Here is a 27,303-nt window from a genome sequence, read left to right as displayed (position 1 = left end):
TCATGGGACGACACGGTACTGACCACACACACACTGCACGGTGACACTGCTGTCATCGTACCCACTGATAGGCTCTCACACAAAAAACACAGAGCGATCAAACACACAGAGATAAGAGTGACGTTGTTATTCTTTCTCTCTCTGTCTCTCCCTCTCACAGTCCCAGGCGGTGTCGGAGTGACTCAGAGGTCCAAAGAGGACAGTGGCCTCTGTCCTTTCGTCCTTTGTTTACACAGAGATAGAAAAGGATGACCTGTGTGTTTTGACAGCTCTAAACATCTGTAAGTTTAGTTTGAAAGGAACATGATAGGAGCTCCAAAGTCTATTTGTTGTTGACAGAGATAGAGAGAAGGTGTAACAGCTGTGCATTTCCAAAAATATAGATTTATCTTTCAGTCAGGTATCTGAAAAAGCAGAAATAAAGGAGGGGCGTTGACAAACATACTACAAGAAAGAGTAGAAAATGAGAGGTGAAAGAGAAGGAACAGAGGTGGACAGGAAAATTGGGAGTGATGAAGAGGAGGCGCAGGAATATCAAGCATCAAAAAAGATGCTACCCAAAATAATAGCTGCTCTATTGAGAGTGAGACAGACTGCTCTCACCAACAAATCGGTGCTGCAGGTTTAAATGTTATCAGCCCATAAAATGGACGTAATCAGTTGTTATTGGGAGCATAGATTTTAGGCCTGTAGTGCCCGTTATAATTACGACACAAGCAAAGAAGGAAGTCAGTTCATGTGATTTATGAAACGCAAAGTCTGTACGGAGGAGGTAAGGGTGGATGGATGAGTCAAACGAACACAGGACTTTCACAGAGGAGACAGCTGTTTAAGCTGTTAAAGTAACAACCTAACTTGCATCAAGTAACAAACATACTCATTTTAACTCAAACCACAATCTTTTCCTAAATAACCACAGTAATAATGGCCAAATGATAATGGCCATTTAACTGGCTGGTAACATTTGAGGTAGGTTATGTTAGTATACATGATGAATAAATAAATGAAAAAATAACAACTTTTGTTTTGTTTACCCTTAAAAATGTGTGTGATGCAAGAAAAGCCGTTTGTTTGTTGACCTTTAATGCCAGCAGTGATTTTGTCATCTCCCTCATCAAATTGCAGATACTGCTGAGCTGAACATCCCTAAAAACAGTTACAGTTAAAGTCCACTTTGAACAATGGTTAACTGGTTTAAAAAACCATTACATGCCGACCAATAGGTCAATTGAGAGGCGCGCTCACAGGCAGGGACTGAAAGTTACATTGACTTCCAATCGCAATCCAGTCAAAGCCCCGGCTGACTGGCAGCAGCGGCTTCAGGTCTGATGGCCTTTTATTCAATAAAACAACGAGCAAAGTGGTATCAAGTGTCAGAGTCGAAAGTGCCACTAGTGTTGAAAATAGAACGAGGATAGGTTAATGTTATCATGACCAGTCTTTGGTTAAATCCCTGTTTCTGGTGAGAAAACACTAGAAACACTGAAAAACTGCAAAATGAAGTCAGGCACAAGAGATTTGCTAACTGAGCTTACAAACTTTAATAGTAGCACTATAAGCACCCTTAAATAATTTTTAGGACTGATTTGTCGACATTGCCCTGCGCTTTTATGATGAGCAAAATGTTTTTGCATTTATAACATGTATCTTTATGTTGACTTTGTTTTCTGGAGCTTGAGGCTGCAACATGTGGTGGTACAAACAGCAACACTTGTTTACTTTTGACCTGAAAAAAACTGAAAAAGATCAACAGTTGAGAATTCAACCACACACAAAAGAGTATGCTTTAGTCTTTTCCAGCTTGTTTCAGCCGTTTATTCACAGACGGCCTTGAGTCTTGACAAACAGCGCAGCTTTACAACCTGCTTCACTCTTTCTCGGCTGATGCATAAATTGAAAAAGTGTTAACAATCATTTAAACCACCTAAAAAAAACACTTGTAATCACAGCTTTTCTTCACCTCGCAAAGACAATCTATTTTCTACTGTGAACTGTGAATGAATAAGACACATATCATCATTTTAAGGCTCTACAATGCGTGATTGACACCATTTGTGATTTTCACACTGAAAAAAACTGGCCACTAAAATCAACAGACTGGAGGAGTGAACGGCTGCAGAATCACACCTGGCTTAATCATCTGCAACATCTATTTTTATATAATAAATTCTGACGAGGTTTGGGTGTTTGAACAGGCGGACGGTCAGGCAATCATCTAAACATTTGCTGGATGGTCGGCACAGTCAGTATCTGATTGGCTGCATTAGATGTTTTGTTTGCTAAAACGGAGGTCAGGAGAAAAGTATTATAATTTTCTGTCTATGTTTGGCTGTCTGTGAGTGTGTATTTTAATCAGCAGTTAGCCCTTTAAAACCTGGAGTGACATCACTTTTCTTGTGCTGCTTTCAGACATCTTTCACAAGTATGTAAACCTTTGAACCCTGGACAAATTGGTGTGATTTCTTTTAAAACATGGGGGAGAAAGGCAATGAGCAGCAAGAAATGTTTCACAAATTCACAAAACTAGATTTATAGCTAACTGTGATAATTATATATTTTGGATTATTATAATTTTAAGCACTTTTCCCAGGTAATTTCCTTTTTTCTTTTTTAAATCTCTCTATTTCTAATTTTTCAGGTAATTTTCTTGTACTTTTTCATAATTTCTTCTTCAAAGGGTTAAACAACACTTTGAACACATTCAAGGTTAAATTTGAGCTTTCATTTAGTTCTGGAGTAACTAAACTTACTTCAAAAAATCTGCTCAGATGAAATAACTGACTGACCACATCTAAGAAAAACAATTTGACTGGTAACATTCACATTTTTGAGAGAAATGTACCAGCAGGCTGTCATAAGGTTATTTGAATAATTATGATGTGTAAACAGCTGCTGTGTTTACATGATTTACCTATATGACATATCATTAGAAAGCTACGATCCTTACAGTTCAAATGATGCAGACCACTGAAAGATACGACAGTTACAGCGGGTACAATAAACTGATCTGTTCGACAACCAACAAACAAACAAATAGCTATGACTCAGCTATGAAGCCTCATCATAATCCACAGATCAATAAAAGTCCAACAAAAACAGTTCAAACATTCACAAAGGTCCAACGATCAAATTAAATATTTAGTCAAAATGCATTATTACATTCATAGATATCCACTGAGTGCCGATAATTTCAAATGTTATAATTTCTCCTCGTATTGTCCACTATACATCTCTAGTTTGCATTATATATCGATAACAAGATATCAGAATGGCGGCTGATCTCTGACCTTTCTACTGACGCCTCACTTGAGCCAATAGGAGCTTCAACAGCCTACGATAGCCAAAAAAAACCACCTGTGTTAAAAGGAACAGCTTGCCCCTCTTTTCTGTCCATAGAGCCAGCCAATAGCCATCTTTGTTGATTTGTTTTTCCTGTTAATCACATGATTTTTATATTGTTTCACCCTTCCTTTTTTCAAAACTGCATGGACAAAACCGTAGAAAAAAATGGGCTAAATGATGTTGTTTGGATGTTTAAATACAGCATGTTAAAAGCTTTGAGATGTATCAACATATAGAGTAAAATGAAGAATCACTTATTTTTGACTGCTTTCTTTTCTGCAAAAAAATGGGATGAGTTATGAAACTCTGGTTGTAAATTTAAATGTGTGAAAGCAAGACTAAAAATAAGAGATGACTGACTTCTCTTTTCTGGCCAATTTAATCTTTTTCCTCCCTCCTGCTATGAAACTGCGAGGGCAGAGTGCAAATGATTCACACACACACACACACACAAGAGGAGAAAAATCAGAGAAAGCTTCGTGGTTACAGACTGCAGCTCCCTTGTTGAACTCCAAACCTTTGACAGCAGTAGCAGCAAAATGACAGCCTGACACTCGGCCTGACAGTGTTTCATTTCTCTTCACTGACTCAACGGTTTTTATTAAGTGGACTGTTCATTTAACAGCAGCGGTGGCTTTCAGCTCAACTGGCTATTATAGATTTTCCTTGTTGAGTGACATTTACCTCGATCGACTCTTGTGTTCAAATATCACAAACAATATGTACCTTTTCCCCCTTCAGCCCCACAGTTTGTGTCATCTTCCTCTGCTTTCCCACAAAAGAAAACACAAACAGATTAACTCATTTAAGAATCTGTTGGTTTCCACTGAAATCATAATTATGACAATCACTTTCATCTGAAACATCTCCTGTAACAGGCAGCATGACCTCTGTCCTCCTGATGGCTGCTTTGCTTTTAACCTCACAATTAGCGCTAAAATGATTCACTGATCAGTCTGGCAACAAAAAAGTAAAATTTAAAGATAAATCATTTATCAAGCTAAAAACCAAAACATACACTGATTCCAGTCCCTGCAATTACAGCATTTACAGCTACAATTCTTTGTTTGTACATGTAAACTAAATCTCTTTGGACTGTTGGTCTGGCAAAACAAACCATTTTAAGATGCTATTTTTGGGCTTAGGGTAATGGATGAGCATTTTTAAATATGAATAGATTGATGGCTATTTAAATTTACCATCATTCGGAGCCCTAAATAAGTTTTTGGCCACGAGAAGTGCTATAGGGTGAATATTAGACAGCTGTTGGAAGTAACATGGCAAGAAACAGCAATAAATCAGCAGAGATCAAGAACGAGAAGAGGGTGACTTAGCAAAAATGGACGCAAACAATATTTTAAAAATATGTAGTTTTGCGAATGTTAAAAGGATTTTTCTTGCATAATTCAGAGCGTATGAATTGTCTAGGACATGCATGCATGCAAGGCTGGATGAAGCTCGGGGAGTCGGGGAGAAGATAAGATCAGCTGAGAGGTACTGATACTGACCTTCAGTTTCACCATGACAGACTGCAATACATCTTATCTTCTTCTCCTTAGAGGAACAGCTATTTGAAAACATCAAAATAAATTCACCACTGACATCAGAGCCAAGTGTAATTAGAGTGCTGATCCTCCCTGGTTTCTTCCAGATGTAAACCTGATTATGTGAAACACTCAAATGAGTTTAAAATTATGAAAAATGAACAGGCTGTGGAATTAATATTCATTTTCAATCCAGCTGTATAGAGTATCTGTACAGAGCTCAAAACCTTCGTTATAAGTTTCTTCAGGGGGAGGTAACAGCGAGTCCACCTGGGACGAGTCATTCTGACATTGAATTCTTCATCTCAGCTAGAACGTGTCATGAGGTCAAAACAACACCCTCTGCACTTGAAACAGCAGCAGAAGGATGCTTTAATGAATCTGTAGGTCGAGAATGTAACCAAACACCCACACCAGTTTGTTTAGATAGTCGCAGGCCTGTTTATTTTGGGTCTGCATGTGGCGAGAGCATGTTTAATGAATAATTAGTGATCTTAAACAATTATATTTAGCCTAGATTTATGTGAAATGATAAAAAAAATCGCCATACTGAAACAGATAACACGGTCAGTGTGCTACAACGCACCATCTATAGCTTCAGTTTTGTCTATTATTCATTCCTATTTTTTTCTGAACACAACTCTGTCTCTGTCCAGAAACAGCATTTAATCTTTAACGTATAGTGACCTGTTCTGAAAACCCGCCATCCATAAATGTTACTTCACAGCTCGGTGTAGACACCAAACGACAGCAAACAATACTGCATTTTTCGATGTAACTTCTGTTACTTTTCCCTCCATAAGAAAAGTGCTGAGGGAAACGTCAGACTAAGTACTTTTCCTGTAACGCCTGAGGCGTGTCTGGCTTTGATTAGCTGGTTTCATCGTCTGGACTGCAGCATAACGTCACCCTCCTGATTCCTCATCATGACGCTGACCTCAGCCTGACACACCGCTGTCCGACCTGCAATCTGACATTTCTCTGAGACATTTTCTGAAGGTTACGACCCCATTATGGAGCAGCCAGCAGAGAAGAAGGAGGTGAGGGATGGAGGATGAGGAAGAAGAGAAAGGGGAGGGAAGAAGAAAAAACTATCAATACAATGAGGAAAATCAGATCTCCTTTTCTATGCAAAAAACAATAGATCCCGATCGATTACTTCTCTGTGTCTGTATGCTCATAATTCACTTTCCAAAAAACGTAGCATGGATGTTTTTGATTGAACATTGACCCATTGAAAACTCACAAACAAAAAAAGCAATAAAACTGGCCCTCAACCATCTGTACCTGACTAAATATATGCAGGTGAAGAAGCTATAAATGAAAAGAAAATTATCCAGGGAGAGTATGTCCAACTGTGTTTCACAGAAAAGACATGATGAAGGTAAGAGCCTGTTTTGCATGTTGCACTACTGACCTTGTTCTATATTAATCTGAGGAGGGTGCAGGAGGGGCAGAGGGACCTGTCAGTGCACCGGGCAAAAAAAAAAAAAAAAACATGTCTCTAGCTGTGTTCAAAACAGTTTAAAACTTTACACTGGAGTACCTGCAGAGAAAATGGAGCAGGAAAAAGAAGCAGAAGAAGTTGGGGGCTTCTGGCTGTGTCCTCGATCAGGACAAGAGGCTAAAGGTCAAATCTGGACGTGTCAGCCTGGACTCTCTTCCTGTTTGCTTCCTAACGCACTGATGGAGGATCTGTTGTTCGAAATATGAAGCCAATTTTAAAACGTCTTCGTCTGTTTGAGTGTTTTCTCTCAGAGGATCCATTAGTGATTCGCTTTGTCTCTCGCTGGCACCAACAAGTCTACTAATAATCAATGACGCCAGCTGAGATGAGAGTTTCTCTGCGTATCCAGCTGGGAAGACTTTACTATGTGACATTTACATCAAGTATGAGCAAGCAACTCGAAATGATGAATGATTTTTATCAGGGGTCGACCGATAATCAGGGCCGATATTTGGAACCAATATGCATTTACAATAAAAATGAAAATCTTTCTCTCAATATTTAGAATTTGGAATATAACAAACTCCAACACAAAACTTTGCTTAAATGCCTTTAGCAAATATTAATTAAAAATGAGACTATTACCATCAATCACAGCAAGTTCCTTGCAACTTTTTTTTAAAAAAGTAAAGTGAAAATTTAAATAAAAAATTTAAAAAATAAAAACTAAAAACTTTTACACGGTAAAAGTTCATCCCATGCTGAAACTTTCTTTGCACTTTTTAATTAATTAATTTAATTGGCAATCATTAAATAGACAATGGGCTAAATGCCAAATATCACACCCAATAATCGGCAAGGCAATAAATCTGCCAACCCCTAACTTTTACCCTGTACCTCTGAAAAACAAGCCCTTTTGAAGCATCTGCATTTAGTACATTTCCACACTTATTTATTCACATTTTTTGTGTGTTTTATTTTTGTTTCTGAGTAAATCTACCACCAAAGAACACTGTGAGCCCAGAGTCCCAAAGAACATGGCCTGTAGCTGTTTTTTTTTCCCAGCAGTTTTGTTTTTCCTTTGACCTCACACAGCTCTTCAGAGCTACAATGAATGACCGACCTTGACTCCAGAGGTGTGAGCAAAAAGCCTTCCCTGGGGTGAATAAAGAAACTGCATTAAAAATGACAAGCAAGGTAGAAAAATGTAAGCGAGGAGAACCGGTTCATAAAACCAACATGCGTCAGACTTGACAGTTCTTTGTCTGAAGGCTTCAATTAATGAAACATGACTCAGAGATCGCCGACCTTGCTGCTCGGCTCCTCTTACCACCACTTTTCTACTTTTGTCAGCCTGGCAGAGGTGACTCGTCAGGTAATGGCTTCCTCAAACAGCTGGAGGGGGTCAAAGGGTCATATCACAGCAGCCTCGGGCCAATCAGCAGCCACAGAGTGCTCAGCATTCCTGAACGTCTGCAGATTGTTTGATATTGGATAACCCTGATTCACTGCCCCCTTTTTTTATCTTTTTTTTAACGGCATCACCTTAACTACAGTCTGATATTTGTGGTTCAAGAGCTCACGCTCTTTTCTTCTTCCTTCAGGCACTGGGAGAAACAATAATAACATGTTGTAGAAGTCAATCCCCTCTTATTACACCTCCTGTATCTACCCAACTAACATTTTGACTTTGAGCACAGCAGCACTGATGTAAAAACACAGACAGCAGCTGCCGAGCCTCTTTTCTATCTGTTTCATTCTCTGCCTCACAGTTCTGAGGCAGAGAATGAAAACAGCTAAAACGTATCCATTTAAAAGAAGCTTGGCAAAAAATATCTGCTGTGCTATGCCTTTATATTTTGAATATGTACATCACTGCACAGTAATGACTGATCAGCAGTCTTTAAATTTTAGACGTATTAGATATATTTGATAGTATTGCGGATTGCGATAAAAAAAATACTCTTAAGCAGAAAAGTTAACTTTGTGGAGCGCATATCTCCATCAGGGGACCAAACAGCTGCCCCGGCTGATCGCTGTCTTACTTAATGTAGAAGCACACATGAAAATGACAAAATCAAAAAATAATAATAATATGCAAATCTACTACCAGATTCAGAATTATGTCAGTCGAATCAGATTTGGCAGTTTAATATGAATGTTTCAACAATTCATTTTGTTTCTATATTAAGTTTGAATAGGGCTCATCTCAGTGTGAAAGCGGCATTCATGTCATATATTAAACAAGCTAACGACACTAACAACAGATCACAAATGTGCAACAACAGTTTTTGCCAACACTAGATAGCACAGAAAAGCCTGAGACTTTATCATATTAACTTGCTGTGAGCTGTAATCTCACCACTTCTAAGCAGAAGAGCAGACTCTCTCTCTCCCGCCATGCAAAATATCTCCTCTGTGTCACTCACTGCCTGCATGTCCGCAGCTCTGTATCAAAGAGTAGTGTGATAGTGAGAGAGTTCACTTCACAGCAAAATCTGGGGACCAAAATGTCCTAAGAAGCACACTACACAGCATGCTGGATGGCAAAAAAAAAAAAAAAGACTGCTCGACTTGAAGTAATCTCAGTCGATTAAGGGGTCTCTGACTGATGATTTGAATCTCCAACTTTAAAGAGTTGGACCTAAAGTCTACAAAATGTTGCAGGTAAACCGCTCCACATTTTCTCAGTGCAGTCTGTCCCTCCAAGCTTTCTTATATTTAAGATGGTGGCAAAGATCAAAAATGGTGATTTATTCATATCATTCACAACTTTAGTGGACAAATTAATCGTGACATGAAATTTGTCCCATGCCTAACGCCTATGCAACCAAATGTCGAGATCTAAATGCTTCCTGCCTCCACATGACACTGTTAACCTCACGATATAAAATCAAAAAAAAAAAGGTAAATAAGGTCCCCTTGAAATGAGCACAGCTAAGCATTGGACATGTTCTAAAACTGGCTGAATGTAAATTCGGTTAACAACTCAATTTTGGCCTGCTTGTGGATACACAGTCCACACAAACCCTTGCAGCTAAGTGGATTCAAAAAGTGCAGTATGACTTGCACTTAGGAAAGTTTTCATACTTTTAGAAAGTGAAGAGAAAATGCAAATGGACTGATTATCCCTCATATAATAATTAATAGAAGAGTCTGCAGCTATGCCAGAGGCTCTTTGACTGGAAATGTCTTTCCTTTTGCAGATTTTTGGACATAAATGGAAGTATTAGACTAATGACACGGTTGATGATGATGGTGCTGGATAAAAAGTTAAGGGATCTTCTGAGTTATTACATATCATCCTGAGGGGAACATGAATGTGTGAACCAAATTTCATGGTAATCTATCCAATAGCTGTTGAGACATTTCACACGTAACCACAAAAATCAACCTCATCGTGGCACTACAGCAAAATTAGAGGATCACCAAAGTCATTGGGATTACATTTCTAGTAATCATCAATGTCTGCACAAAAATTCAATCCATCCAATAATGTTGAGATATTTTTGTCTAGACTGAAGTAGTGGACTGACCAACACTGTCATCCATAAAGCGATGCTGCTGCACTGTGAGGAGTGTTTTTAGGTCTTCATAAGTTCAAACAACCTTCCTCCATTAAATGATGAGTAAAAACAAGTCTAATTGTAATGGAGTCCTTGTCTCATTTTCCCTGTTATGAGCGGAGACAGAGTGTCACCCTTTTCTCTGGCTAAATACAAGAGGACACAGCCGACTCATCCCTCATCTGGATTCCTCTTGTTTCTGCTCTCAACCACTCGCAGCTGATGGCGTTCTGAGGACGGAGCTGGTTGAGGCAGCCATGTCCATGTCGTCCACAGGCGATAAAGAGAGTCAGACAGGGCTCAAGCTTTGAGTAACAAGCTGCAGGATGTGTGAGTGAGCGAGGCAGAGATAAGGCCTGTTCACAGAGACACGCATTATGTGAGGGTGTCATGTAATTAATGAATAAAGCTCTGCAGCTTTGTGGTTTGGGAAAAAAACCTTCCTGGTCGACTCCACCGCTGTCACAAAGAGAGCAGGACAAATAAACCCTGAACAAGATAAACACGTAGCAGGAAATAAAGATGCAAAAGAACATGTGGAAGATGAAGGGGGAAAAAAGTCATTACAAGCCTAATAGAAATTACGTCTTAAACTGAGAGGTCCTTCAATGTATTTAATATTTAAGGAATAATTAAGTTTATCTGTGGATTTGTAGTTCTGGTTTTCATCATTTTCTCCATTGATCAACTAGTTGTTTGGTCAATAAACGGCCAGAAATCAGAGCTAAAACGCCCATCACAAGACAACCAACAGTCCACACCCAAGAAATATTTAATTAACTATAATTAAAGACAAATAGTCAGCTATATGCAAACAAAGCTAAAAATATTTGGCTTATTTTGGTTTAAAAAAGAATAAATTACTTTTCTTTTCATCAACTACTGCAGCAGCCTGATGACTGAACTGACATTTGAGAGGCTGGTAACATTGCTTGGCATTTTTGCTTTTAAATAGCTTGCAAATACAATGAATTGATTATCAAAAAAATGTTGTTGCCCATCTATCAACTAATCGATTAATCGACTAATCATGGGGGATGGTATTTTGTTTCACTCTCACCAATCATTAGTGCATGCTATCCCATAATGGATGCTGCAAGGCGCGTTTACTGTTTTTCACGTTGGTTGTAAACACTTTTTGACACCATTTTCATCATCATTTACCCGTCACTATTCTTCATGGATGTAGCTCGCTACTGATTGTGAAAGGTAATTATTTATGCTACTTAAGCAGCTGTATTGGTTGATTGTTTTTTGGTAAATGTGCACAACACAAGACCAATTTGAGCCGCTGAATCAAATCAGAAACAAGGCACCAGACTACAACACTACCTATTTAGCTTTCGAAGATCTTCGATTGTATGATTATTAGAACAGAGGGGGGTGGAGGGTGTTGTTTTTTTTGGGGGGGGTGGGTGTCCCGTGTTGTTTGGGGTCAGTCGTGTTTGGAAGTCTCTGCCTTTGTTCAAATCTCATCAAGTGTGAAAAATGGGGGCAGGCCTGAGGCCCTCTGCATCATCCCTCTGCTCCAGCAGATCATCCCTCAGAATAAGCAAACATTTGAGAGGAGAAAGACATTAACCTTTGGCTTGATTGTTGACAGCTGTCACTCACATGAATGGGCCAGGCTGACTGACACAAGAACGACTACAATGCCAGAGTTTAAAGGAAAGCCCAGAGAGTCAGACTTATGAGTGGAAAAAGCATAATTTCCTGTCTGGATCACAGCTTAACAAGCAGTTAACACTGACGTCTTTGCATCCCTGGAGAGCTCAGCGTCAGACTGTTGTAACACAAACATGCTCAGGAAAAGACAGAAATTAGTCCAGGACTTTATCACTACATCTCTGACAAACATTGTATCTAGATGAACTTTAAAACTCTGTCCAAACCAGAAACAAAATGTGGAACCAAAACCAGAATTCCCCCCCAAAAACATGACAACTACTAACTGAAAGCAGAAGCAGTGCGTGTGTTCTCAAGTCGATCTGACCTCATTTAGACTAATGACCGGCAACAGATGGCACAGGTTCACATTTCATAGTTTAGATGGTGACTAGAGAGAGTTTAGCTCCAAACAACTCAAAACAGGATCTGTAATCTGAGCTGAAACACTGCACAACCTCCAGTGATTTGGAAATTACCGGTTACTGTTGTGTACAGACTTTAAATTCAATGACACCACTTAAACCCAATGCAGCCATCTGTTTTAATCAAATAAGTGAGATGACAATGTTAAAACAAGGCAAAAGGGAACCCAGATTCCTACAATTTAAGGAAAGTTAGATTTAAGTCATTTTAAGACATTTTTAATGCCACCTGCAATTAAAGTTAAGACCAATTTTAACGATTACCAAAATTAAAAAGAGAAAAAAAATATACACAGACATACATTACTGAAGTTTAGGAAAAATTTTACCTAACTGCTTAACATAAAGCATGACCTTTTTGGTCAAATTAAAAAGTCAGATGATCAAATGCTGGAGGGTAAAAAAGAAAAAAATCTTCTCATATCTTGTTCTGCATGATGCTAATTCAAGAGGCATTCAGTAAGTTATTTTAAAAAATAGACATTATCAATTTGTTTGCGATTTAACAATGCAAAATCTGGAATTAAAAGACTCATAATATCCCACTTCAAATTTCTTAACATTTTTACGACTTTTAAAGATTGATTTAAGACATTTTAATGTCAATTAAGGCCTTATTCTTATATAAATTAATGTAATGCTTTTTAAGACATTTTAAGGATCCGCTGGAATAACTACAGACAATTATCAGCTGAATCTGCAGCTCTCCTCGGCATTACGGAGCTTCACAGTGAGAATCAACACATTGTTTGGCCAACGCTCTCTCATACCTAAATGAATAAGGGCTCATTTATACTCCCTTAACATATTTGAAATAGATACATACATTTCAAACATTGCAATCATCACTGCTTTCATACTTCCATGTACCCAGCTCAGAATTATGTCAGTCAGTCACATTTGGCTGTTCAATACAAATATTCAACGATTCGTTTTGTTTTCCATACAGGGTTTTAAAGTTTAACGGGCTCCACAGGACATTTAGTGTGAAGGCGGCATTCATGTAAAAGCCTATAAATAGCACTAACAACAGGTCGTAAATGTGCAACATTTTTTGCTGACACTAGTTATCAAACAAAAGCCTGAGACTGTATCGTTTAAAGTTGCTGTGAGCTGCATATTCACCACTTTCAAGCAGGAGGTCTCTCCTCTCTCCTCCTCTGTGCCGCTGTCTATGCGCTGCCTGTATGTCCGCAGCTCCAATGAGGAGCATGAAAGTCAGGAGCACTCAAACTGCAGCAAAATCTGGGGACCAAAACATCCCCAGAAGTTCACATCTGGGGATTTACCTTTTAACAGAGGCAGCGCTGTAGATGCAGTAGTCTGTGAGGCTTTCAAATATGTTGCGACATGTGGACTGAGAATGTTTTTTACCATATTACCGAGTCATTCTGTTCAGCCGTTTTTTAGATTTCTTTGTCATCTCCTATAGTCATATCTTGCTTGAACGATGCTACATTGCCCTTATGCTCTGTGGTAATACTGCTAAGTTTCATCAGTATCCGTAAACTTTCAGAAAATGTGCTCAAACACTGACAAAATGAATGCAGAGTACATATAGAAGGCTCCATCCATGTTCGTACGTAACATTGAGCATAAATGAGCACCAAATTGATTTCCACTGACTTGCAAAGCACCATATATCACCTTCCTAACCGTTGCAGTTTTAAAACACATCTTTAACAATATGAAAAACCTCATCACTTCCCCTCCAGCGTGAGAGATCTTCCATCTTCATACAACAAAACACGGGCTTTGGCGCTTTATGTACTACGCCACTGCCACCAGAGGGTGCTGCCTTAAAATAAATGTAAGTATGGGCCATGATAAGATGCTTGCACAATCGAACTATATGCCCGTTTTCTTTTTTGGTGTGAGCGGCCTGTGATTAACTGCCTACAATCTCTATTGTTTTAGTTCAATCTCATGGCTCTCATAGTGTCGTTTTAAGTGGAAAAAGATGTAAAAAGCAACTGTACACTACCTGCTTCGCTGCAAACAACAGACAGACTCAGTAAGGAGACTCTTTAGCCACTAAAGAGACAGATATTTCCAACGAAACCAACAAAAGACCAACAAAAGAGCAAAAGAAAAGTGAATACTGGACTTACATTCACCAGATGGTCATAAACACCACTTAAAATTAATGATTAAGTCCCTACTGGATTTATACATATGCAAAAACTTGCTTACAAGTTCACCATACTGCCTTAAAAAAGGTAGTGGAGTAGTAGCTAGTGTAGAGTAGTGTTTGCAATTTGTTTCCACGTGACCAAAAAAAGGTGGAATAGTGTTGACTTTACTGGCCTAACTTGGCATTACTTATTCGTTCTTTGTACAGCTACAGTGGGTGACTTTTGGCTTATCAAGGCCAAGGACAACAGGTTACAGTTTAACTTTAAACCTACAGTCCTGCTCAAGGTCAAATATTACCTCCTCAAATATCTTTTACCTGGTTCAGTAACTCCTGGAAGTGCAACAGGAGGGACATGATTGTACAAAACCAAGTCAACAGTCCAATAAAATTCCTACAGCTAATGGCATTTTTCCCCCCTTAGCATCACTTTATAATTCACCTATAACATTCCTATTCTGGGTTCACATGCTGGTGGGAAAGTCTGACACTTCCTGGTTGGCTGCTAAACAGCGCTCCAGAGGTGCTGTTGTGTCGGAAAGCCAAATAAGAAAATATGGCCAAAAAGGTAGTTATTTACAACACTGTAAATTATTTCGGTTAAATAAAAACATAAAATGAATCAAAATTGCTTTATTAAAAATGTGTGATTTTCTCATGATGACTATTTGAAATATGCATTAATTGTTAGCATTTTCATCCCAACTGTGGGCACACTAATTTATTACTTATTTATTGTTTTTATTTCATGTATTTTAACCTATTGAAAAGGGTGTTTTGTAAGTGTATGAATGTCTTTTAAGTTTTTATGTGTATTAAAAAGCGAAGACAAATTTCCATGTGAGTTGACAAGAAAATCTATTCTCTTCTATTCTAATACACATATATGTTGTGTTTTTCTACCAATGCACAAACAGCACATTTATCAACATCTTAAAATTTCCATTTAAAATTGATGGATTTCCATATTTGAGAATAAGGAAGCAGTTTTTGCTTTTGCAACTTCATCATCCAACTTTGGCTGAGAATATAATACATTTCCCATTTGTGCAATTCCAAACTTATCATACTTGTTGGCCATTTAAAAATCTGGCTTCATGAGGACCTATGACATCCTAATACAATGTGGTTTCAGAGCAGTGATTTCACTTTTACCTCCAATATTTCAGCAGCCTTTTTATTGCTACCTCTTGCACAATTTCCATGTGAGGAAAGGCCACAAAGGGTGATGATGGAAGCCTCCCCTCCCCTCTGTCCCCCTCCCACCCGCCCGGCCTCGCCCCTCTCCTCTCTCCGCCCTCGTTTGGGGATGCAGGGGCTCATCAGTATCTCTGGACCAGGCCCGTGTACCCCTGCTGAAGCCCCACGCACACGCGCGCGCACACACACACACCTCTGCATCGCGTTGCATAAAAGCCTGAAATTGCTTCCAGCTGGCTGCGAGTAAACCTGGTCCCGACTGAGAGGAGAAACTGAGAGGAAACAAAGCGGAGCGCTTGCACAATTATTTGTCCAGTGCGCACATTGTTGCACAGCAGCGCACATTGCCCTGACTCTGCACTGCAGTTCACTTCACACTCTTAAAAACCTGCTGCTCTGATTTAGAAAAACAAAACTCTCACTTTCACTGCTTTAAAGCGTCCTCCTTCTCCTAGCTGCGTAATGCGCTTAATTAGGAAGAGCTGGTAAGAATTTCAGCTGGAGATAAAGTGTCCTGTCAGTGTTAATCTAACGGCCTGTGTGTCTCTAGTTTTTTTTATACCACTAAAGGAAAAGTGGTGATGATGATGCTGCACCGTGCGCCCCTGTCTTGCCCTGCGCATCCTGAGCGTGCAGCAGCCCGGACAACAAAACCTCAGAGGGAAGCCAGTAGAGCCAAACCAAGAGAGAGAAGCGATGGAGTGAGAGGGGGGAGAAGAGAAGGGATGCCCGGCCGGCCGCGGGACTCACCAGTCGGTGTCCGAGGTCTCGTCAATGACGTCCTGGTAGGCGGTCAGCAGGGCCAGTCTGTTCTTGCCGAGATTCACAGCCATGTTTCTGTCCCTGCAAGCATCCAGACCGCTGCTGATGGAGAGAGACACGGAATGAGACCACGGAGAGGACAGAGAGGAGGAGGAGGAGGAGGAGGAGGAGGCTCTGACTGGTGGAGACAAAGAGACCATCAGTGTCCGAGGTGTCCTAGCGCCGGAATATTACCGGCTGAACAGTCTGATGGGTCCTAGTGCCGAGGAGTGAACTGCTTCTAAAACTGTACAAAACATCAGCTGCTAGCACATAGACGCAAAATAAAAATCTTACCACATTAAAAAAATCCTTTTAATAAATAAAATGAAGTCTAAGCATTTATGGGGGAAATGTTTTAATTTAATTTCCTAATAATAAAGCTTTCCTGTAAATATATTATGTAATTTGGTGGTTAATTATGAGGGAAAACAGAGACAGTGCCCATTATAAGCTTGCACCTCACAATTGCCATTATAGGCTAATAGTTTGGTCTATATAATGTGCAAAATAGTGAAACAAATGCCCCTCGCAGCTTCCAAAAGCTAATGATGTCTTTGAATAGTTGGTTTCATCTGCATAAAAGTAAAACCCCCCAAATGTTCAGTTTTACAGTAACATCAGACAGAGAAAAGCAGCAAATCCTCACATTTGAGAAGATAAAGAAATGTTTGGTACTTTGTTCATGAAAAAAAGAAAAAAGATAAAATGTTAAAATAGTAGCCAAGTCTATGTCTAACCACTGCAGCTCCACTGTGTAATTAGTGTATGTAAGATGGAGACTGCATTATCATGCTGTTCATATCTCAAAGGCAGAATTTCTGTGCTGAAAATGGCGCAGCATCTTGCTAAAAATACCTGGTTCTGGTCCCACGATCGCCGCTTTAAATGACCCAATGTCTTGATATACTGTATGTCATGCCTGGATGACACTGTCATGGAGGTGAGTAATGAGGCAACACAGAAAATGACTCAAATGCAGTTCAGTGATTCAGTGAAAAAGTGAAGATGCATAAACTTACCGGCAACAGAGAATCCTCCGGTGAACAGGAATGGGAGGAGAAACCGGTGCAGACAGGCAAGAACAAATATGAGTTCATTTTCAGGTGTCTTGAAGCAACGAAAGCAACACTGACGATCTCGCAGGCTGGTATGAATACTACAGGGGGGAATTGGGAAATGAGAAACAGGTGAGCAGGTGGATGAGAGAGTCAGGTAATGGGACTGGTGGGAAAGCCTGAGGGCATCTGGTGGACTGATGGAAAATGGCAATACCTGGAGATTTCCTGATGGTAGAGGAGATGGGGAAGTGGAGGCTGACTGTGAGGCTGAGGAAATCCCCCTTTAATCCAGCAGTAGGCCTAAAAAATATATATTTAAGACGCAGGTGTGGACCAAGAAATCTTATCCCAGCCTATGAAGGTGTCAGCTGATCAGTAAAAATAAAATCCTGTAACATATGTAAAATCCTGTTAAACATATATTGTTTCCTTACATCATGATTGCACAACCAAATCTGAAAGTTTCTTACTCTCACACAAGTTAGAAACTCTCTCCAGCAGACAGACGCTCCCCAGCCGCCTCTGGGAGCAGAAATGTGTCAGTGTGTCTCCTGCTGCGCTGGTCTCCCTGCAGCCTGGTGTTTCTCAATCTGAGCGGTACGGCATGGAGATTCTGGCTGCAGCTCGTTGTTTCTGCAGGATGGACAGGATGACAATTAGGATGTAGTTCCTGGAGCAGCTACACATCATCATGATGTCCAACAAGTTTTCCCAGCAAGAGTTCTCACAGATGGTGGCTATGCCGGAGCACTAATGAGTACAAATATTCTCGTAAAGAGTGTGAGTGAGAAGATTTTGTCTACATGTGACATGAATCAGGGCTGTGCATCATACAGCAGAAAACAACTGAGAGACATTTGCTATTTTTACCATCTTTACCATTAGTGTAGCAAAAAATGCAAAGTTTGTCCTGAAGCTTCATTCATTGATTCATTCTGATATTATCTTCCTTATGGTGAGATGTATGGTGGCCACTTTAGGACATTTCAGACTCAGCTTTTCAGTTGATGCTTTTATTTCTTCAGACTTGGTTCAACTTTTATAAGTCTAATCTAGAATTTGTCATTTTATTATGCTGCACTCACACTATTTGATGCAAATACTTTTGTACTTTTACTGAGGTAAAATCTGAAAACAGGGCTTTTATTGCCAATTATCAATAAAAATGTGAGTGTGATTTGGTTGACATTTAGACATTTAAAGTTAAACATTAATAATGATTAAAGTTCATTGAATGAACATTTCAGTGACCCAATGGTCCAACTATTGCTCTCAAAACTCTTTTGTAGCTTTTTTTTTTTTTTTAAAGAAAAAAAGAAACCCCTCATAACCAATGGACTGAAAATGAGCTCCTTTTCTTCGCATTTCCTGGAAAAGTTGACATTTAAAGGAGGTTTTCCCCTCGTCTGGTGGCCGCAGTGGTTGGTTGCCGTGGTAACCTGACTTGCCTCAGAGGGTTGAGCCCCACATGGGCAGCCTCGGTGTTTTTTCTCCCAGGCTCGGCTGGCACTGAGCCCACATACCTTCCCCTCTGCTCTCAGAGCTCAAACACAGAAGCTGGAGGATAATAGAGGAGAGGGGCGGTGGCGCCGGTGGGCGCTTTAATTGGCATAAACAGCAATGTTCCACAAGGTGAAGCTGCTGAGACTCATTCAGTTTGCATCATTTCAACCCTGCCATATTTAAGGCTTTTGTTTTGTTTATTTATTACATGTGACGTCACTCACAGCTCTTTTTATTCTTATAAGTTATCTTTTAAATTAGAGTTCCTCCTGAGAAATAAACTAATAATCATAGGAGCAACTCTGGAGTTCAGTGGTGGAATGTAACAAAGTACCTTTACTCAAGTACTGCATTTAAGTACAGTTTTGAGATATTTTCATTTTCTGGTGTATACTTCTACTCCACTACATCTCAGGGGGAAATATTTTACTCCATTACATTTATCTTATATACTAACTACATAACACTATATTAAGGGACTGCGAGTTTGTTGGAGTAGAGGGGTGGCCGGGGTGACTTTGTGGGTTTTTGTTGATGTTTTTTAATTATCATGACCCTTCCTGGAGCAACAAATATTTTTCCTTGAACCTCCCTGAGTGACTGGGGGAAATGCATGAACATAAAAAAACATATTTCACAGATTCAGGCTATGATAAATGCTGTGGTTTTGAGGACTTTTAAAGAAAACCTACATTTAAAATCCGCTTGTGGTTTTGAGGTTTGGAGAGAATTTAAAATATTAATAAAATGCAAAAATTTAAAGTTAAATGTCCCTCTCCTAAGCCAAATCAAAAACACACCTCCCTTCTCAGTGTTAAAAAAGTATCTAAAGTGCCTCCCCCATTTGCTCCACCCCCTCACCTCTCATAAATAATGAACAGTCCCTAAGTCGGCTTGTTATCATCTGTAAACACTCTCGGGTCATTTAGCAGAAGTTGTACTTTAGACACTTTAAATACATTTCCCTTATTATCTTTGACAAACAATGACTTACCCACCATTTCAATGCAGGACTTTTATTAGAGTATTTCACATTGTTGTATTAATAATTTTATCTGAGTAAAATATCTCAGCACTGCAGGCTTCACACATAATCCATGTGAGTAATGATTTTTCTCTCTAAATAAATAAACAGCCCTCACACCACCAGTGCACTTTGTATATTTATATACATTCTGTTCTCACAGTAAAAGTGCATTATGGAGGCATAAATAATTGCAAACGTTTCACCAAGCAGAGGACGGAAACAGAGTGTGTTTAGGTCATTTTGCAGGAATAAAACATTAGTCTTTAGGGAACAATGCTCATGCTTTATGTTGGACACGGGGGTTTGTGCCATAGGTCGCCATTGTCAGTGGGTGTGTATGTGTCAAAGATCTAATAATATGCATATCTATTTTATAATAGTATGTGTGTATGCAAATTGACACATGAAACTAGGCTTATGTGTTGTTGTGGTGTTAAGTCTGTCTTCTGTAGAAGTGCAGGACAAAGTCCAGGACAAAACCAGTTAGCACTGTTTGGTTCTAAAGACGTTCTGAGAAAGTACAATACAATGTTTTAGTAATGTCCTTAGAGGAAAGTTTTCTTTTCTTTTTCCGTTGACATATTACAGATTACAAATGTTCTTCCTTTGTTCTCATGTGACATTGTGGGAACGTTGTACATCAACAAAACATCCTCAGAATGTTGTAGCTAAAACGTTATGTCTTAGTCAGCATTTAACCTTAATTTAGACATTATTTTAAATGATAAACTCCCTTAAAACATTCTTTGAACATTAGATTAAAATGTTTTCTTTTATTGTGATGTGTAGATAATGTTAGCCAATGTTGTAGGAACGTTCCCTGCTAGCTGGGAAGTTCCCTATGCAGGGAATAAAAGAGTAGCCTATCTTGATCTGATCTGATCGTGTACCCTAAAATAGGCCAACCACTTTATTATTTAAGTGAACAAGAACATCTGGAAGAAAAAAAATCAGATAGCTTACTTTTACTGAAGTAAAGATAGCAATACCCAGTTACAAGTACAAAATAATTATAAGTTATAAGTACAAATCCTGTATTCAAAACTTTACTTTGAGGGATTCTTTGCTGATTTTCAACCATCTTTGCATCATGACAATGTTTGCAGAATGTATAAATGAATGTGTGAATTTACCTCCATTTTTCCATCGCCCAGATCTCCCTGCTCGTCTCTCAGGACATCACCCAGTGGAATTTCACCATTTCTACAGACTATACTTCCTCATTTTCGGGAAAACGCCACCTTCGACACAAAGAGTACAAAGTGGATCAAGAGAGATACCTGTCCCCGACATTCAAACTTAGACCGGACTCTGATTAAATGTTAAAACTAGGCAAATATAAAGCAAGATTCTGCTACTTTATTGCCTATTTCTGATCTTAAATGTTTTCAGAAACATATCTAAGTGCATTGTTGAGCTATAATAGGTGTTTTTTTTAAACAGGAAGTGGGCACCATATTGGGGGGGTGAGCTTGAAGTGGCAGAAAATGGAAATATTTATTTAAAATACAAGTACCTAAAAATTGTATGTAAGAATAGTAGCCTACTTTAGGAAATCAATACTAATACAACAGTGTACAGACACGGAGGCTTTGCAAGTTAGAGCATGTGACATCCTCCAAAAAATAAAATACTATAACTTGACGGACACATGCTTATTAGCAATATATAAAGGGACACCTACACAGTTCAGATTAACAGAGCATCCCGATTTAATACAAACAGAATTTCCACCTTGCTGTCTTCAAGTAATTCTGTTGTTTTATTTGCAGTCTGTGCTTCATCAACACTAATAATACATGTGAGCTGTACCTAAATACCACTTGACATTTGGTTTTATAAGGAAAATTCAACATGCATGAACACGTCTGCTTCAATTCGTACCACCGTGGGTGACACCTGTCTTTCCATAGATTTTGACTCTAATTACACAAGGTCACACAGCTCATCACGTCTGAGGGTACAAATGTTTATCGTTGTTTCAAATGGCCGCTCTCAAAGTCAGACAAAAAAAATGTCAACGTGGAGCAACGTGAGACAATTTCAGACATTTTGCCCTCGAAATGTCATGACCGACACAGTCCCTCCCTCTTCCTGTCTGCACCGTACAGTCTCATCTGATGACGTGCTGGCTTTGCCCTAACACCACCACCCCCAGCAAACACACACACACACATACACAAGCCCCCCCTTCTGTTAAGTGGGTTAGTATTAATTAATTCTCTTCACCCTGCAGGTCCTCGTTGCTTCCTGCAGATGCTGTGTGTATGTGTGTATGTGTGTATGTCCGGTGGCCTGCAGTTACCATAACTATCTCCTTGTGCTAATTATTCTTGTGGAAAACAACCTGGAAAGTCACTAATAAATGATATTGATAATCAAGCAGAGATCTACTTCTCAGCTGGACTTCTGCTTTCTATAAAAAGTAAAGCAGCTGCACTGGATGACACTGACTCACAAAGTGCAAATTTTCTCCTCTAAATGAGCTCCAGATCTGCAGAGTGAGCTGACATTAAACTGTCTTCTCTTAATGGAGCCTCTGACTGGGCAAAATAGGCTGTCAGGAGGCTGAATGCTGAAGATTACACCGACTCTGCTTCCAGCTTCAGGAAAGAATAAATAACACTTAGAAAAATTGGTGACTTTAATCCACCAAATGGCCTCAAAGAGCCGCTATAAGTCCTTCAGAATTAGGTCAGAGTCTGCTGAAAATGAAAAGAAATTACTTTTAATATGAAGCATTTCAAAGAAACTTTTCTGTTGACGTGGGCACAGAAATGAGGATGGAACTCAATTTAAATGTAATATATTCAATTTAAACCTGTTGTCATTTTAATATTACTGTGTGTGTGTGTGTGTGTGTGTGTGTGTGAGAGAGAGACCTCAATACATCCATCCTTATCAAAACCTACATTACCCACAATGCAACCCATCAGCAGATCATAAATTGGTGCAGGGATGACAGATTTTTTTAGGCTGATGTGGAAATTAGCGTGTCCCTGGTTCACTCAACAAAAAGCTCTTGGATTTTGGATTATTGCAGAAAATAAGTTCCATGGCAAAAAAACATTTATGATTTTTGAAGCCTAAATAAAATCACCAGAAGTAAAATGTTAATGTGCGTGATGACGTTCTGTGTCAGACTTTAACACAGGAGACTGTTTCTTGTTTCCAACCAAAAGTCACACTTTTTAAATTATAAATATTTTAAGATTCTTTGTCGCTTAATTTTGAGTGCATTTATTTATTTAGTGTATAAATTGTACAGTCGGGAAGCAAATTAAAGGTTTTGAAGTGGTGTTACTGCCTGCTACTGCTCACTTTTTTCTTTCTTTTTTATAAAGTCATTCTGCTCCTTCGTGGCAGAGGGGTATTGATTGAATTTATTGATCAGGCTCTATACTGGGATGTCTCCAGAGGAGGAGGCAGACAGGTGGACAGATGGACCAATAAACAAAAGGAAAAAGAAAAGGTCCATTTCCCATCTGCAGTCTTTAAATCGTCCTTTGTTTCATAGAAATCAGTCTCTTTTTATACACTTTTAAGTCTCTTGCTCAGTTTTTCTTCACTTCTTGATGCATTCTCAGCAATAAATCGATGAATGACAGATCAAATAAAAGCTCCAGACGCTTAAAATCTCTCTCTCTCTCTAAGCTCACATCCTCGGAGATGGTCTCAAGAGTTAAGCCTGGTTTAACAGCAGAGGCTCATCCACACATACAGTCTGTCTGACTCTCTGTGAGTGGAGATAAAGTAAAAGGAAACAATAACTTGATAGTCGAAATATGAAGATTTTTATGCTCTGGATGTTTCCGCACAGAGCTGTGGGAGTTGTGGTTGGATGTGGAGAGAAAACAGATTAGAGAAATAAAAACTCTTTGGGGGTGAAACAAACTGGGGATTAATTCTGAACGCTGTGGATGTTGAGCTGTAAATCTCTCTCAGAGACATCAATGATGGTCTTTAAACCTGCAGCACTGCTGGAGCAGCTGCTTTTATAACCTATTAATATATATATTTACCCACATGATCTCCTACAAGTTTAAACACTACACTATAATACTCTGAATAATAATTTGTCGTAATAACAGTAACAATTATTATTATTTATTTTTATTTTTTTAAGAGAGAGAGAGGTTCCAAAGTGCTGAAAACATGATCTCCTCCAAGTTTAAACACTACACTATAATACTCTGAATAATAATTTGTCTGATATGATTAATGTCATTAGAAATTCTTAAAATTAGCCTACATTAACTAACACTTTGAAAAAAACGCCCAGTCAACAGAAGACACTGGATAGTAACAGCTGTTGCCCAGTACTGGGAAATAAAATAGAAAAAAGTGAAGACTGAATAAAACATAAAATATATTAAAGCTTTTAAAATGAAAAAACAAGCAAACTGTGGCAGATGTTCAGCAATAACGTAAAAGCAGCCAATTCTGTTTTAGTGACTAACAAACGTCATCAAAATATCAGGTTTTTTGTCTCTTTGCTGCTGAAAGCTGAAATATTTTTCAGTTGAACTACTGTCTATGGGATGTATGTGGATTTGTTTTACAGCCTGAGCCAGTCAGACAGAAAGGAGAGGCTTCAAAAGAAAATATTTATGAGTCTCAAAGGGTTAAAAGTCTGTCAGGCTGTGCAGGAAAAAAAATACAACTCACATACCAAACCAGTGAGACGGAGCCCTGTGGTGATTCTGTAATCCAGAAAACAGAAACCGGACCGGAGAGACAGAGAGAGACACTGAAGGACATGAAATACTGGAACTAACTAAAATAAATAACATTAAACATTTGTCGTCAAACTCCAGGGAACTAAACTGTTCTATATATTTTTATCTTTGTTAAAGGTTCAGTAGGATTTAGGGGAATATACAGTATTATATTAATATAATAAGTGGATTTCTTTAGTGTATAACCACCTGAAAATAAGATTTGAGTTTTCATTACCTTAGAATGACGTTTGTATCTACTAAGGGAGCCGGTGCTAGTCTACAGAGATAGCCATGTTGCACAGCCATGTTTCTACAGTAGCCCAGAATGGACAAACCAAACACTGGCTCTACATGAGTTCATTCACATTGGCCACTGTGTTTGGCAGCCCCTCAGCACTGAGCCAAACAGCGTTGGAAAACACTGATTTTTAACATTTAATCGCATTATTCCATGTTGTTACTGCTTTAAAATCCCCCTGTGTTTATTTGTTTTGAAGAAGACTAGACCTCTGTGGATAATTCGACTCATGATTAAAACCTCAACAATAAATACTGAAGGAATCCCAACTGGGAGTTCACGCTTGGCAGACAGACTTCAGCTGTTTGCAATCAAGATCAATTATGAAATGTAGCTTTGTTCTGGAATTGTAGGTTCATTCTTTATTTGTCAACACTCAAAATCTAATACCTGCCAAAAGCACCCAACACAGTGTCCCTTATACATCGTTAGTATGAAAAATATTGCTTTCAGTTGCTTTCATTACTTTTACATATTTTCACCTTCTGTTTTATGTTACACTTCCTTAAAAACATTTTTGTGTTTTGTTTTACAGCTGTTCTTTATGCTTTTTCCATCTTATGTAAAGCACTTTGAGTTGCCTTGCTGTTGAAAGGTATTACACACACACACACACACACACACACACACACACACACACACACACACAGTGTAGGTAAAAGTGTTCCTGCAGCCAACTGAGGAATGTGTTCATTTCCTCTTTGGTGTGAATGTTTACACTCCGAACTTAAAAAAAAAGAAAAAAGACAGAGAATAAAAGTCCTGGAGGGTAGGAATGCAGTGTTTGTGTGTGTTTGTGTGTGTGTGTGTGTGTGTGTGTGTGTGTGTGTGTGTTTGAACACAAAAGCTTAACACTGATTTTTCACATTCCTGGGACTTGCTCTATATCTAAAGATTTAAGATTTATGCTTCGAAAACTTGAATACTTCCGAACTTTCTGCTTACTTCAGCTACCATTTTTGTGTTCATGCTTTTTTATAAGATTATATTTTCATCATTTCGTAAAGCACTATTAAATTTCATTTATAAAAAAAACAAGCAAACAAACTGAGCACCAAATTCAAGGCATCTTTGCAATTTCCAAACATCTGAACAAATTTTGTTCCTTTATTGCTGTTTGAGTTTTAAGTAAGTTATTAAGTGGTTCTTCAGTGACAATAATAATAATAAAAATAACTGATAATCAGTATCATATTTATATAAAGTTGGGGGACTCATAAGGTAACTATATCTGTATGGCACATTTCATATAACAGGACAATTCAAAGTGACAGATTTAAATAAAGGAGTCAATAGTGAAGCAGCAGAGGCTGAAATATTTGGACTTTAAGTACGTCATTAAGCTCCAAAAACACAGGATCCAACTGTAGACTACCAGGATGCAACTTGACAGACTGCTTTCATTAATTATATGCTTGACAAAGCTCCTACAATGACATGAAGAGTTATACAACTGTATCCACCGGCTGTGGTTTACTCCCAGTGACAGATAAACACATACTGAAGTGAAACACCAAACCACCACATGAACCCAGAGAAGTGAGGCACCTGAGGGCCCCTCAGCGAGCAAGGGACCCTCCGAAAATATAGATAAAACTAACTGAAACCTGAGAGCCTACCAGAGGAAAAATGAGTCCAAACTCTTCTGAAAAGTCCACAAACTCTTCCTACCTGAAACCAGTAAGAGAAGAGTTCAGTATCAGGGGTAGATTGCTGCAAAAATATCAAAAAAACAGCGAGAATTATTGAATAAATTGCAGAATTAAACTACCAGGACAGCAATCCATCTGTGTGAATACAATTGAGAGAAAAAAGGGATACAAATAGAAAAATGTTTCATCTCAACCCCTGAAAAATAACATGAGACATGAGAGAGAGATCACAGTTTCAGCTACTCTGTTGTTGTTTTTTAAATATAACTTGATTCTCTTAACATTATAACTTTCCTTATTAAATTATAATTTTTAAAACTTCTCATATTATGACTTTTCTCACAAATACATTTTTTTTTTTATAAATTGGGGCTTGATTCTAATATTGCAACTTAATATTGACATTGCTTTTAACCTTTTTTCACTTTGTCCTCTTAATAATATAACTTTTTTCATGAAACTACAATTTATCTTTTAACATAACTCATATTATGACTTAAAGTGTCATCATCTTAATATTTGGGTTGCTGCTGTAATGAATCTGAAAATTAAAGCTCAGAGTGGTGCGGCTATATTTTTTCAGATCTCTGCCTCCATCTAGTGTTCAGTTTGAAGAATCACAGGCAGCTTTTATCCGGCTGTACACAAATTGGTTTTTAAAGTATTTTATCCTTAATTTATATACAAGAACCTTCTGGTGAATAACAACTGTCAAAATAAAAAACTCAAACGAAATTACGACGCAGATGTTTAAATAAATATTATTTGGTGTTGATATTCAATAGTAAAAATGTGACTTTTTAAAGTTATAGCTTTCTTTGAACAACTGAAACTGCAAGTTACGTTTGGACCTCTCACAAATTTACATGATTTTGCAAAAAATATAGAAAGATAGAAACACAAAAACCCCACTGAGG

The 27,303-nt window shown here is 38.5% G+C and overlaps 1 protein-coding gene across 2 annotated transcripts in view; it reads right to left on the bottom strand.

The window, feature by feature from the left end:
- dbn1 (drebrin 1) overlaps positions 1-16,206 on the bottom strand; it is a 113,921-nt gene extending 97,715 nt beyond the window's left edge. For both annotated transcript variants that reach the window (XM_042498772.1, XM_042498773.1), the window contains exon 1: positions 16,074-16,206. In XM_042498772.1, the coding sequence (XP_042354706.1) occupies positions 16,074-16,156 (83 nt within the window). In that variant the 5' untranslated portion in view covers positions 16,157-16,206. The remainder of the gene's footprint in view (positions 1-16,073) is intronic.
- Positions 16,207-27,303: the final 11,097 nt, after the last annotated feature.

This window comes from Plectropomus leopardus, chromosome 13, assembly GCF_008729295.1.
Source record: "Plectropomus leopardus isolate mb chromosome 13, YSFRI_Pleo_2.0, whole genome shotgun sequence".
Taxonomy (NCBI): Eukaryota; Metazoa; Chordata; class Actinopteri; order Perciformes; family Serranidae; genus Plectropomus; species Plectropomus leopardus.
The sequence above is the reverse complement of the archived record's forward strand: the minus strand, read 5'-3'. Positions and strand labels throughout refer to the sequence as shown.